Raw genomic sequence first — 15000 nt, forward strand, 5'->3', positions numbered from 1 at the left:
AACAGTGTTGTGATACAACACACGTCTGTTTTTTTATCTTCCAAAATTTGTCATCCTATTAGGCTCTAAATCGTTAATGCGTTCTATAAATTGGATGTCACTATACAACGTTGATAGTATTGGCGCTGTTTCCTCGTGCCTTGACAGATAAGCTCCTGCGTACATACCTATGAACAACTAGCTCAAAAAAAAAACTTCGCATGTTGTCGGCCCCAAAGTTCATGGACTGACCTCAGATAAGACGAGAAAAAAGAACGAAGATTTAATGAATCAAATATCCTTTTAAAGCAGTGTGTTTTTGACCTTCAGTTTCTAGATCTTATCAAGATTTTCCTTGCGCAGAATGGCTTCACTGAACGTACTGGTGGCATTGTCGCTGATCCTGGAGGCGGGCGTGTATGCCGTCCCACTGGGCGAACCATCCCCTTCAGGTATACTAATGTCGTATTAGTATTCGCTTTGCTTCCTCCCTATATATATATATATATATATATATATATATATATATATATATATATATATATATATATATATATAATTAGGTTGTATAATTCACGCTACTCTCTATCTATAGTGCTTGCTATAATGTTGTATAGTTTATTTTTTTCCATTTTCATATTACAGTAGATAATTGATTTGCTGATTGAGAAACCTTTATCCTTGAAAACCGCTACATATATCTTATCTTTTTACACAGTTGGTCTCGCTGGTAACCCGATTTGGAGTTACGAAGGAATTAACGGTGAGTGCGCAGTAAAAACTAATTTAAAACATTAAGTTATTAAATATTGTTTTTCGTAGCATTTCAAAGAGGGTGTTGCAAGTCAGCGAGAAAGGAGAAAGCACCTCACAAGAAGCCTGGGTAAACGGAGGGAGAAAGGGAGGGTGAGAAGCACATAGATAAAAATAAATAGATTATAGGAGAGAAATGTACGTGCGTGATCCTCGATCGTTTCATCAGAAAACAGTCGGGTAAGATATGAATTATACATGCTTAATAAGTCGTACATCATTTGTTCGTTTATCCATACCTATAGGAAAACATACTTGAAACCGTTTACATATTCATCCATACACGCATGCCTACACTCATGCCTACACACACAAACACACAGTTACACACACACACACACAGTTACACACACACACACACAGTTACACACACACACAGACAGTTACACACACAGACAGTTACACACACAGACAGTTACACACACAGACAGTTACACACACAGACAGTTACACACACAGACAGTTACACACACACAGACAGTTACACACACACAGACAGTTACACACACACAGACAGTTACACACACACAGACAGTTACACACACACAGACAGTTACACACACACAGACAGTTACACACACACAGACAGTTACACACACACAGACAGTTACACACACACAGACAGTTACACACACACAGACAGTTACACACACACAGACAGTTACACACACACAGACAGTTACACACACACAGACAGTTACACACACACAGACAGTTACACACACACAGACAGTTACACACACACAGACAGTTACACACACACAGACAGTTACACACACACAGACAGTTACACACACACAGACAGTTACACACACACAGACAGTTACACACACACAGACAGTTACACACACACAGACAGTTACACACACACAGACAGTTACACACACACAGACAGTTACACACACACAGACAGTTACACACACACAGACAGTTACACACACACAGACAGTTACACACACACAGACAGTTACACACACACAGACAGTTACACACACACAGACAGTTACACACACACAGACAGTTACACACACACAGACAGTTACACACACACAGACAGTTACACACACACAGACAGTTACACACACACAGACAGTTACACACACACAGACAGTTACACACACACAGACAGTTACACACACACAGACAGTTACACACACACAGACAGTTACACACACACAGACAGTTACACACACACAGACAGTTACACACACACAGACAGTTACACACACACAGACAGTTACACACACACAGACAGTTACACACACACAGACAGTTACACACACACACACACACACACACAGTTACACACACACAGACAGTTACACACACACACACACACACAAACACACACACACACACACACAGACACACAGTTACACGCACACACACACACACACACACAGTTACACACACACACACACACACACACAGTTACACACACACACACACACACAGTTACACACACACACACACAGTTACACACACAGACACACAGTTATACACAAAGGCACACACACACACACACAGTTATACACAAAGGCACACACACACACACAGAGTTACACATACAGACACACAGTTACACACACACACACACACAGTTACACATACAAACACACACTTACACACTTGCACACACACACACACACACACACATACACACACACACACACACACACACACAGTTACACACACACACACACACACACAGTTACACACACACACACACACACACAGTTACACACACACACACACACACACACACACACACACACACAGTTACACACACACACACACACACACACACAGTTACACACACACACACACACACACACAGTTACACACACACACACACACACACAGTTACACACACACACACAGTTACACACAAACACACACACACACACACACACACACACATGGGATATCAAAAGGCATCAAGGATATATTTCAAAATACTGAGTACCAGTTGCAGATAACCAGTACAGTAAAACAGCCAATCGTTAACTATAGCCACTGGGCGGAGCTTAGTGGTGTGTCTCGAGACAGGTTTTAGGCATCGCGAGCCGTGCGACACTCGAATCACCACTGGAAAAGATGAAAAAGGATTTAGTGCGGGATTGGATGGATGTCAGGGTTTAGTGCAGGATTGGATGGATGTCAGGGTTTAGTGCAGGATTGGATGGATGTCAGGGTTTAGTGCAGGATTGGATGGATGTCAGGGTTTAGTGCAGGATTGGATGGATGTCAGGATTTTAGTGCGGGATTGGATGGATGGTAGGATTTTAGTGTGGGATTGGATGGATGGCAGGGTTTTAGTGCGGGATTGGATGGATGGTAGGATTTTAGTGCGGGATTGGATGGATGGCAGGATTTTAGTGCGGGATTGGATGCATGGCACGATTTTAGTGCGGGATTGGATGGATGGCAGGATTTTAGTGCGGGATTGGATGGATGGCAGGATTTTAGTGCGGGATTGGATGGATGGCAGGATTTTAGTGCGGGATTGGATGGATGGCAGGATTTTAGTGCGGGATTGGATGGATGGCAGGATTTTAGTGCGGGATTGGATGGATGGCAGGATTTTAGTGCGGGATTGGATGGATGGCAGGATTTTAGTGCGGGATTGGATGGATGGCAGGATTTTAGTGCGGGATTGGATGGATGGCAGGATTTTAGTGCGGGATTGGATGGATGGTAGGATTTTAGGGCGGGATTGGATGGATGGCAGGATTTTAGTGCGGGATTGGATGGATGGCAGGATTTTAGTGCGGGATTGGATGGATGGCAGGATTTTAGTGCGGGATTGGATGGATGGCAGGATTTTAGTGCGGGATTGGATGGATGGCAGGATTTTAGTGCGGGATTGGATGGATGGCAGGATTTTAGTGCGGGATTGGATGGATGGCAGGATTTTAGTGCGGGATTGGATGGATGGCAGGGTTTTAGTGCGGGATTGGATGGATGGCAGGGTTTTAGTGCGGGATTGGATGGATGGCAGGATTTTAGTGCGGGATTGGATGGATGGCAGGATTTTAGTGCGGGATTGGATGGATGGCAGGATTTTAGTGCGGGATTGGATGGATGGCAGGATTTTAGTGCGGGATTGGATGGATGGTAGGATTTTAGTGTGGGATTGGATGGATGGCAGGGTTTTAGTGCGGGATTGGATGGATGGTAGGATTTTAGTGCGGGATTGGATGGATGGCAGGATTTTAGTGCGGGATTGGATGGATGGTAGGATTTTAGTGCGGGATTGGATGGATGTCAGGAATTAGTGCGGGATTGGATGGATGTCAGGAATTAGTGCGGGATTGGATGGATGTCAGGAATTAGTGCGGGATTGGATGGATGTCAGGAATTAGTGCGGGATTGGATGGATGTCAGGAATTAGTGCGGGATTGGATGGATGTCAGGGTTTAGTGCGGGATTGGATGGATGCCAGGGTTTAGTGCGGGATTGGATGGATGCCAGGGTTTAGTGCGGGATTGGATGGATGCCAGGGTTTAGTGCGGGATTGGATGGATGTCAGGGTTTAGTGCAGGATTGGATTGGATGTCAGGGTTTAGTGCAGGATTGGATTGGATGTCAGGGTTTAGTGCAGGATTGGATGGATGTCAGGGTTTAGTGCAGGATTGGATTGGATGTCAGGGTTTAGTGCGGGATTGGATGGATGTCAGGGTTTAGTGCAGGATTGGATGGATGTCAGGGTTTAGTGCAGGATTGAATGGATGTCAGGATTTAGTGCAGGATTGGATGGATGTCAGGATTTAGTGCAGGATTGGATGGATGTCAGGATTTAGTGCAGGATTGGATGGATGTCAGGGTTTAGTGCAGGATTGGATGGATGTGAGGGTTTAGTGCAGGATTGGATGGATGGCAGGGTTTTAGTGCGGGATTGGATGGATGGCAGGGTTTTAGTGCGGGATTGGATTGGATGTCAGGGTTTAGTGCGGGATTGGATGGATGGCAGGGTTTAGTGCAGGATTGGATGGATGGCAGGATTTTAGTGCGGGATTGGATGGATGGCAGGGTTTAGTGCGGGATTGGATGGATGTCAGGGTTTAGTGCGGGATTGGATGGATGTCAGGGTTTAGTGCAGGATTGGATGGATGGCAGGATTTTAGTGCGGGATTGGATGGATGTCAGGATTTTAGTGCGGGATTGGATGGATGTCAGGGTTTAGTGCAGGATTGGATGGATGTCAGGGTTTAGTGCGGGATTGGATGGATGTCAGGAATTAGTGCGGGATTGGATGGATGTCAGGGTTTAGTGCAGGATTGGATGGATGTCAGGGTTTAGTGCAGGATTGGATGGATGTCAGGGTTTAGTGCAGGATTGGATGGATGTCAGGGTTTAGTGCAGGATTGGATGGATGTCAGGGTTTAGTGCAGGATTGGATGGATGTCAGGGTTTAGTGCGGGATTGGATGGATGTCAGGGTTTAGTGCAGGATTGGATGGATGTCAGGGTTTAGTGCAGGATTGGATGGATGTCAGGGTTTAGTGCAGGATTGGATTGGATGTCAGGGTTTAGTGCAGGATTGGATTGGATGTCAGGGTTTAGTGCAGGATTGGATTGGATGTCAGGGTTTAGTGCAGGATTGGATGGATGTCAGGGTTTAGTGCAGGATTGGATGGATGTCAGGGTTTAGTGCAGGATTGGATGGATGTCAGGGTTTAGTGCAGGATTGGATGGATGCCAGGGTTTAGTGCAGGATTGGATGGATGTCAGGGTTTAGTGCAGGATTGGATGAATGTCAGGGTTTAGTGCAGGATTGGATGAATGTCAGGGTTTAGTGCAGGATTGGATGGATGTGAGGGTTTAGTGCAGGATTGGATGGATGTGAGGGTTTAGTGCGGGATTGGATTGGATGTCAGGGTTTAGTGCAGGATTGGATTGGATGTCAGGGTTTAGTGCAGGATTTGATGGATGTCAGGGTTTAGTGCGGGATTGGATTGGATGTCAGGGTTTAGTGCGGGATTGGATGGATGTCAGGGTTTAGTGCGGGATTGGATGGATGTCAGGGTTTAGTGCAGGATTGGATGGATGTCAGGGTTTAGTGCGGGATTGGATGGATGTCAGGGTTTAGTGCGGGATTGGATGAATGTCAGGGTTTAGTGCGGGATTGGATGGATGTCAGGGTTTAGTGCGGGATTGGATTGGATGTCAGGGTTTAGTGCGGGATTGGATTGGATGTCAGGGTTTAGTGCGGGATTGGATTGGATGTCAGGGTTTAGTGCGGGATTGGATGAATGTCAAGGTTTAGTGCAGGATTGGATGGATGTCAGGGTTTAGTGCGGGATTGGATGGATGTCAGGGTTTAGTGCAGGATTGGATGGATGTCAGGGTTTAGTGCAGGATTGGATGGATGTCAGGGTTTAGTGCAGGATTGGATGGATGTCAGGGTTTAGTGCAGGAATGGATTGGATGTCAGGGTTTAGTGCAGGATTGGATGGATGTCAGGGTTTAGTGCAGGTTTGGATTGGATGTCAGGGTTTAGTGCAGGAATGGATTGGATGTCAGGGTTTAGTGCAGGAATGGATTGGATGTCAGGGTTTAGTGCAGGATTGGATGGATGTCAGGGTTTAGTGCGGGATTGGATTGGATGTCAGGGTTTAGTGCAGGATTGGATGAATGTGAGGGTTTAGTGCAGGATTGGATGGATGTGAGGGTTTAGTGCAGGATTGGATGGATGTGAGGGTTTAGTGCAGGATTGGATGGATGTGAGGGTTTAGTGCAGGATTGGATTGGATGTCAGGGTTTAGTGCAGGATTGGATGGATGTGAGGGTTTAGTGCAGGATTGGATGGATGTGAGGGTTTAGTGCAGGATTGGATGGATGTGAGGGTTTAGTGCAGGATTGGATGGATGTGAGGGTTTAGTGCAGGATTGGATGGATGTGAGGGTTTAGTGCAGGATTGGATGGATGTGAGGGTTTAGTGCAGGATTGGATGGATGTCAGGGTTTAGTGCGGGATTGGATTGGATGTCAGGGTTTAGTGCAGGATTGGATGAATGTGAGGCTTTAGTGCAGGATTGGATGGATGTGAGGGTTTAGTACAGGATTGGATGGATGTCAGGGTTTAGTGCAGGATTGGATGAATGTGAGGCTTTAGTGCAGGATTGGATGGATGTCAGGGTTTAGTGCAGGATTGGATGGATGTCAGGGTTTAGTACAGGATTGGATGGATGTCAGGGTTTAGTGCAGGATTGGATGGATGGCAGGATTTTAGGGCGGGATTGGATGGATGTGAGGGTTTAGTGCAGGATTGGATGGATGTCAGGGTTTAGTGCAGGATTGGATGAATGTCAGGGTTTAGTGCAGGATTGGATGGATGGCAGGATTTTAGGGCGGGATTGGATGGATGTAAGGGTTTAGTGCGGGATTGGATGGATGTCAGGGTTTAGTGCAGGATTGGATGGATGTCAGGGTTTAGTGCAGGATTGGATGGATGTCAGGGTTTAGTGCAGGATTGGATTGGATGTAAGGGTTTAGTGCGGGATTGGATGGATGTAAGGGTTTAGTGCGGGATTGGATGGATGTCAGGGTTTAGTGCAGGATTGGATGGATGTCAGGGTTTAGTGCAGGATTGGATGGATGTCAGGGTTTAGTGCAGGATTGGATTGGATGTCAGGGTTTAGGGCGGGATTGGATGGATGGCAGGAATTTAGGGCGGGATTGGATGGATGGCAGGATTTTCGGGCGGGATTGGATGGATGGCAGGATTTTGGTGCGGGATTGGATGGATGTCAGGATTTTAGTGCGGGATTGGATGGATGGCAGGATTTTAGGGCGGGATTGGATGGATGGCAGGATTTTAGGGCGGGATTGGATGGATGGCAGGATTTTAGGGCGGGACTGGATGGATGGCAGGATTTTAGGGCGGGATTGGATGGATGTCAGGATTTTAGTGCGGGATTGGATGGATGTCAGGATTTTAGTGCGGGATTGGATGGATGTCAGGATTTTAGTGCGGGATTGGATGGATGGCAGGATTTTAGTGCGGGATTGGATGGATGGCAGGATTTTAGTGCGGGATTGGATGGATGGCAGGATTTTAGTGCGGGATTGGATGGATGGCAGGATTTTAGTGCGGGATTGGATGGATGGCAGGATTTTAGTGCGGGATTGGATGGATGGCAGGGTTTTAGTGCGGGATTGGATGGATGGCAGGATTTTAGTGCGGGATTGGATGGATGGCAGGATTTTAGTGCGGGATTGGATGGATGGCAGGATTTTAGTGCGGGATTGGATGGATGGCAGGGTTTTAGTGCGGGATTGGATGGATGGCAGGATTTTAGTGCGGGATTGGATGGATGGCAGGATTTTAGTGCGGGATTGGATGGATGGCAGGGTTTTAGTGCGGGATTGGATGGATGGCAGGGTTTTAGTGCGGGATTGGATGGATGGCAGGGTTTTAGTGCGGGATTGGATGGATGGCAGGATTTTAGTGCGGGATTGGATGGATGGCAGGGTTTTAGTGCGGGATTGGATGGATGGCAGGATTTTAGTGCGGGATTGGATGGATGGCAGGGTTTTAGTGCGGGATTGGATGGATGGCAGGGTTTTAGTGCGGGATTGGATGGATGGCAGGATTTTAGTGCGGGATTGGATGGATGGCAGGATTTTAGTGCGGGATTGGATGGATGGCAGGATTTGAGTGCGGGATTGGATGGATGGCAGGGTTTTAGTGCGGGATTGGATGGATGGCAGGATTTTAGTGCGGGATTGGATGGATGGCAGGGTTTTAGTGCGGGATTGGATGGATGGCAGGATTTGAGTGCGGGATTGGATGGATGGCAGGGTTTTAGTGCGGGATTGGATGGATGGCAGGATTTGAGTGCGGGATTGGATGGATGGCAGGGTTTTAGTGCGGGATTGGATGGATGGCAGGATTTTAGTGCGGGATTGGATGGATGGCAGGATTTTAGTGCGGGATTGGATGGATGGCAGGATTTTAGTGCGGGATTGGATGGATGGCAGGATTTGAGTGCGGGATTGGATGGATGGCAGGGTTTTAGTGCGGGATTGGATGGATGGCAGGATTTTAGTGCGGGATTGGATGGATGGCAGGATTTTAGTGCGGGATTGGATGGATGGCAGGGTTTTAGTGCGGGATTGGATGGATGGCAGGATTTGAGTGCGGGATTGGATGGATGGCAGGATTTTAGGGCGGGATTGGATGGATGTTACGATTTTAGTGGTGGATTGGATGGATGTTAGGATTTTAGGGCGGGATTGGATGGATGTTAGGATTTTAGGGCGGGATTGGATGGATGGCAGGATTTTAGGGCGGGATTGGATGGATGGCAGGATTTTAGTGCGGGATTGGATGGATGGCAGGATTTGAGTGCGGGATTGGATGGATGGCAGGATTTTAGGGCGGGATTGGATGGATGTTAGGATTTTAGTGGTGGATTGGATGGATGTTAGGATTTTAGGGCGGGATTGGATGGATGGCAGGATTTTAGTGCGGGATTGGATGGATGGCAGGATTTTAGTGCGGGATTGGATGGATGGCAGGATTTTAGTGCGGGATTGGATGGATGTCAGGGTTTAGTGCGGGATTGGATGGATGGCAGGATTTGAGTGCGGGATTGGATGGATGGCAGGATTTGAGTGCGGGATTGGATGGATGGCAGGATTTGAGTGCGGGATTGGATGGATGGCAGGATTTGAGTGCGGGATTGGATGGATGGCAGGATTTTAGTGCGGGATTGGATGGGTGGCAGGATTTTAGTGCGGGATTGGATGGATGGCAGGATTTGAGTGCGGGATTGGATGGATGGCAGGATTTTAGTGCGGGATTGGATGGATGGCAGGATTTGAGTGCGGGATTGGATGGATGGCAGGGTTTTAGTGCGGGATTGGATGGATGGCAGGGTTTTAGTGCGGGATTGGATGGATGGCAGGGTTTTAGTGCGGGATTGGATGGATGGCAGGATTTTAGTGCGGGATTGGATGGATGGCAGGATTTTAGTGCGGGATTGGATGGATGGCAGGATTTGAGTGCGGGATTGGATGGATGGCAGGATTTTAGGGCGGGATTGGATGGATGTTAGGATTTTAGGGCGGGATTGGATGGATGTTAGGATTTTAGGGCGGGATTGGATGGATGTTAGGATTTTAGGGCGGGATTGGATGGATGGCAGGATTTTAGGGCGGGATTGGATGGATGGCAGGATTTTAGGGCGGGATTGGATGGATGGCAGGATTTTAGTGCGGGATTGGATGGATGGCAGGATTTTAGGGCGGGATTGGATGGATGGCAGGATTTTAGTGCGGGATTGGATGGATGGCAGGATTTTAGTGCGGGATTGGATGGATGGCAGGATTTTAGTGCGGGATTGGATGGATGGCAGGATTTTAGTGCGGGATTGGATGGATGGCAGGATTTTAGGGCGGGATTGGATGGATGGCAGGATTTTAGGGCGGGATTGGATGGATGGCAGGATTTTAGTGCGGGATTGGATGGATGGCAGGATTTTAGTGCGGGATTGGATGGATGGCAGGATTTTAGGGCGGGATTGGATGGATGGCAGGATTTTAGGGCGGGATTGGATGGATGGCAGGATTTAGTGCACTGATTTGATAAATGTGCAACCTCTCATATGGGGTCATTTTAGAATAAGAAAATGGAGTCTTGAGTCGTGCAAGAATATGGATTTCAAACCTTTCAAAACTGTTTGTATGTTTTGAACCTTTGCCATTACAGTATGTCTGCAATAAGTTAATTTTTATCAACTGCATTAGTTTTGAGCATTATGATAGATTACTGTCGTTTATTCATATTTCATTTATTACTTTTCTTACCCTATGAGTATTGGCTCAGCATCACAAATTGCAGCAATAGTCTAAGGAATAGTTAATACAAGTTGATTCCTACTTGTCTGCAACATGTTTCCTACTTATCTGCAACATGTAGGTTACATGGATCATATATGTAATCTTTTCACGCTTTAGGTCCAGCCTTCTGGCACGAGGTATTCCCGACATGTGGTGGAAACAGTCAGTCACCTGTCGACCTCAAGATAGAAAATACGACCCACTGGTCTGGGCGCCGGCCGTTCACCTTCGAAAGGTACGATGTATCGCCTCCATCTGTGACAATGAAGAACAACGGTCATACAGGTATGCTGTTTATTTTTTTTTTAATAAGGCCTTCTCTTTGTGGCATGTTAGTCTATTAACAACGACCATGTCTTCCGAACCAGCCTTTTCTGTAAAGAGTTCTGACATTCTGTCCTTGCGTCTGTTCGCAGTTACTTGTTGATGCTTGGATGCTATCTGTGTCATTAGCTGTTGCATAATATTGCTTGCAAAAGTATGAAAAATCGGTGTAGAGGGAATATACTTTATGGTAGAACAACCAATCTCATTTTGCAGTGGTGACAACCTGGACTACCAAGGACATGAATAAACTTCCTTTCATCAAAGGAGGTGGGCTGGAGGGCGAGTATGTCTTCAGTAACTTCCACTTCCATTGGGGCAGTGACGACTCCAAGGGATCAGAACACACCTTTGATGGTGACAGGTTAGTCTGGCATATCAGTGTTATGGGAGAAAAGGGGAAAGGGTAATTGTTGAAGACCGCGACGCACCTTCGCAGAGACCAACTCTTCACATAAAAAATCCTCCATTCCCCAAACCTCTCTACCCAATTCCCCTCCAGAAACCCTAGAGGACATCCAAAACTTCCTAAGCGAGACCTAAGAAAATACTCTTCTCTGAACCATCCTGCAATACCACTAATCCCACCTCTACAACCAAAGTGACTGCTGACTTCTATCCTCCTGATCTATCCTATCCTCAACACTCATAAAAAACTCCATACGCTAGAACTTCATTCCAAACCTCTATCCCTTGCACCATTATCTGCATCTACACTGCTGGATCACAGTAACTTCAGTTTACATTTCTCCTTCTCTTTCTATTGACTTTAATGCCTTCAAAGCTTAACTTACTCAACTTTATCCACCTTTCATCATAGGCAATTTCAACTGCCATCACACTCTTTGGGGCGATTTCACCACAAGATCCTGTGGTCGATCCCAAGAATACTTCCTATCTGCAATTGACCTCATTATCATTAATTTTGATCGCCCCACACATTTTGCCATGCACACAATCATTTTAATGCCTTGACCTCTGTGTTCCCCTTCTCTGTATTTGGCCTATCATTGATCAGTTCTAGACCACTGACCCTATGACGATCACTTTCCGATCCTTCTTTTTCCTACTTCATATGTCCAACTTCCTAATCCTCTAAAATGGTGCTTCGATAGAGCCGACTGGAAAACTTGCTTCACTCGCTACTATACCTCACCCTCCATCCACATTATCATCCATTTCAGATAAATTACAAGCTTTCTCAGCAACAATCTTAAAAGCTGCCTACACAGCCATTCCCCAAACCTCTAGACTCGGACTGTACTAAAGCACTTCATCTGAAACTCGTATATTATACGAGACAATCTTAACTATCAATCCGCCCTTATCTACTTTAAAAAAGCATCTGCCCATCTTTAATACCCAAATCAAAACAGCAAAACAACTAGCTGGAACAAATGTCTCCTCAATTACATCTACATCTATATCAGCTATCTAGCAACTGATTCAGAAAATATCAAGCAAACATCATCCCCATCCAGCCCCTGTCCTCCATATTCGAGATAATCACATATATGATCCTCTCCATTGCTAATGAACTAGGTAATTATTTCAGCCAAGTTAGTAGTGGCTTTCGTCTTTCTCCACACTTCACTTCCATTATATCCACCAAAGGACACGCTTCCATCACATTTTCCCTCTTCTGATGAGTCATACAATACACCCTTTTATTCCTCAGAACTACACACTGCCTTACGATCGTGCCACAACACCCATAGGGGCCCTAACAGTATTCACTACCTCACCTCACATCGTCCTCTTTGTCCTTCCTCCTAAATATCTACAATCAAATTTGGATGACAGGAAATTTTCCCCCTCACTGGCACGATGCCCCCGTCCTCCCATTCTTAAAACCCAATAAATCCTGTTGTTAGAGGGCGCCAAACGCAAAATCAGAGGCAGACCTAAGCATATTCAGTTGTTTTGAATAATAATGACTGACAAAGCATATTTTGCCTTTATCCTTGCTATAACGTGAACACAAGTTTCCCAATCTGCAAGCGTGGAGGATAAATGTCTGGATCCGCGATATTTGTTTGGGGTGCGTTACTTTACATACTGAGTGCGCGAAGTAACACAATGAGACGCATCCATCTCGGTAAATTGTTTGCCTATCTCCTAGGTAATTTGATACATGAGGTGAGCATGTAGTTCACATTTTCTCACTGGTTTCCGTATGTTTTTCATAACGTATTGGATATCTTTTAACCTCTCGTGTACTCAAACTCCTTCAAGCTCAATGGTAAAAAATTGGACAGTTATTTTGTGAATGAGATGTCAAATATGATGGAGACGTCAAAAAGGTTAAAGGTTTGTCAAAATGGTCAAAGTTCACGTAGCCTTTTTTTCTTTATATACAATCTTCCTATCACTATAGTCTCTTCTTGTGATTAATATGTCCAAATAGGAAAGGTATGCACTTAGCACATACCAACTTTACTGGAAACGAATGTATTGATACCTTAACACACGCATAAAGATGAAACTTTTTTTTTTAATCAACCTAAGAACACCCCTCTCGATCCGTAGATACGCGGCCGAGATCCACCTGGTCCACTTCAAGAAGGACTATGGCACTCTGGCAAACGCCCTCAAACATAAGGACGGCCTGGTGGTGCTTGGGGTGATGGTCGAGGCCGACGACAGTGACAATGAGCGCCTCCAGTCCGTCGTGGACGCACTCGAGGAGGTCGTCGAATTGGGTGAGTTTTTTGGGTTTGTTTTTCCAATTGTAGAAATGTTGCTACTATAACTGCTGCTATTTGTGTATGCTGCTTTAGAGATGGGGAAACGGATGCAGAGAATTGATACCATTGATATTATTTTTAGCCTGGGGAATACTGTTACTTTCAAGAGTATATGTTCTATATAAAATTGCTTTGATTTTATGTTGACTGTATTTAACCATTAATTTAAGAGTAAAGGTTTTTAAAGGCTTTCCCAGTCACGTAGGGACACGTAGATAGTCGTCCGTGTGCTAACATACTGTGTATCTATCGAATAAAGACACTACAGCGATATCCATTCTGAAGTAAATGTGTATATGAATTAACGTCTTAGATGCATTATGGGTGTTGCAGTAAATTGGGATCGACTGTCCTGATTAGATTATTAAATTATACGAATCAAGTATATTGGATAACTAGGCTAATAAACAAGACAAATAACATGGATGAAGATGATGAACTGATTCCCCTATTCCCGTATCATTTATCTGACCTCTCCTCTCCTCAGGAATGGAATTCCACCCAGACTACAGCATACCCCTCGATGCCCTTTTGCCCGAGGAGGAGGACAGACACACCTTCTTCCGCTACCAGGGCTCTTTGACCACGCCCACCTGCAACGAAGTGGTGACGTGGATCCTCTTTCAGACGCCCATCTCCCTTTCGAGTAGTCAGGTGGGTGTTGGAGGGAGTGGGAGTGGAAGGGGGGGGGGGTGGAGAGAGTGGAGTGGGTAGTATTAGTGGAAGGGGTGGAGGGAGTGGGTAGTATTAGTGGAAGGGGTGGAGAGACGGGTGGGGGCAAAGCGGAGATTTTTTCGTTTCAATACAGCCGTTGTAGCAAAGATGCTTCTCCACATCAGACTGGGCCAACGACGACGAGCGCAGACGGAACGGAAAACCAAAGGGGGATCATGGTATCAGAGTCAGTCTAGTGCACATAAAAGTTATCAGTACTCATACCCAGTATCGAGGGTATAAGTAAAATACCTTAGGCTAGAAAATAAAATCTATATTCAGGCGAAAAGGGCCATATTGCTTCCTTAGGTCATTATGAGTAAGAGGGACAGAGAAGTATAATGATAGGTACTAGATCTGTTAGGTCGAGACTCAAATGATTGACAGGTTGACAGGCTGGTAAAAGAATAATTATTTGGGATTTGATAAGTTGGTGAGAATCATAATTTGAAAATCGGCACGCTGTCGATGATAATTATTTGCAGCATAAGACAGATTCTCAGACGTGTGCTGTATTTATCACCAACTTCTCAAGTGTATCTCCTCGATGAAAAAGAAAAATGGAAATGAGGTAAA

General features: G+C 45.7%; 1 protein-coding gene across 5 annotated transcripts in view; it reads left to right on the top strand.

Annotated features, from left to right (window-relative positions):
• Positions 1 to 15000, top strand: part of LOC113814607 (carbonic anhydrase 1) — an 18303-nt gene that overhangs the window by 1085 nt on the left and 2218 nt on the right. For all 5 annotated transcript variants that reach the window (XM_027366657.2, XM_070125519.1, XM_070125517.1 and 2 more), the window contains exons 2-7: positions 343 to 431; positions 698 to 742; positions 10757 to 10924; positions 11180 to 11327; positions 13493 to 13665; positions 14198 to 14364. In XM_027366657.2, coding sequence (XP_027222458.1) covers positions 344 to 431; positions 698 to 742; positions 10757 to 10924; positions 11180 to 11327; positions 13493 to 13665; positions 14198 to 14364 — 789 coding nt within the window. In that variant the 5' untranslated portion in view covers position 343. The remainder of the gene's footprint in view (positions 1 to 342; positions 432 to 697; positions 743 to 10756; positions 10925 to 11179; positions 11328 to 13492; positions 13666 to 14197; positions 14365 to 15000) is intronic.

The sequence above is a fragment of the Penaeus vannamei genome, chromosome 9, assembly GCF_042767895.1.
Source record: "Penaeus vannamei isolate JL-2024 chromosome 9, ASM4276789v1, whole genome shotgun sequence".
NCBI classification, from domain to species: domain Eukaryota; kingdom Metazoa; phylum Arthropoda; class Malacostraca; order Decapoda; family Penaeidae; genus Penaeus; species Penaeus vannamei.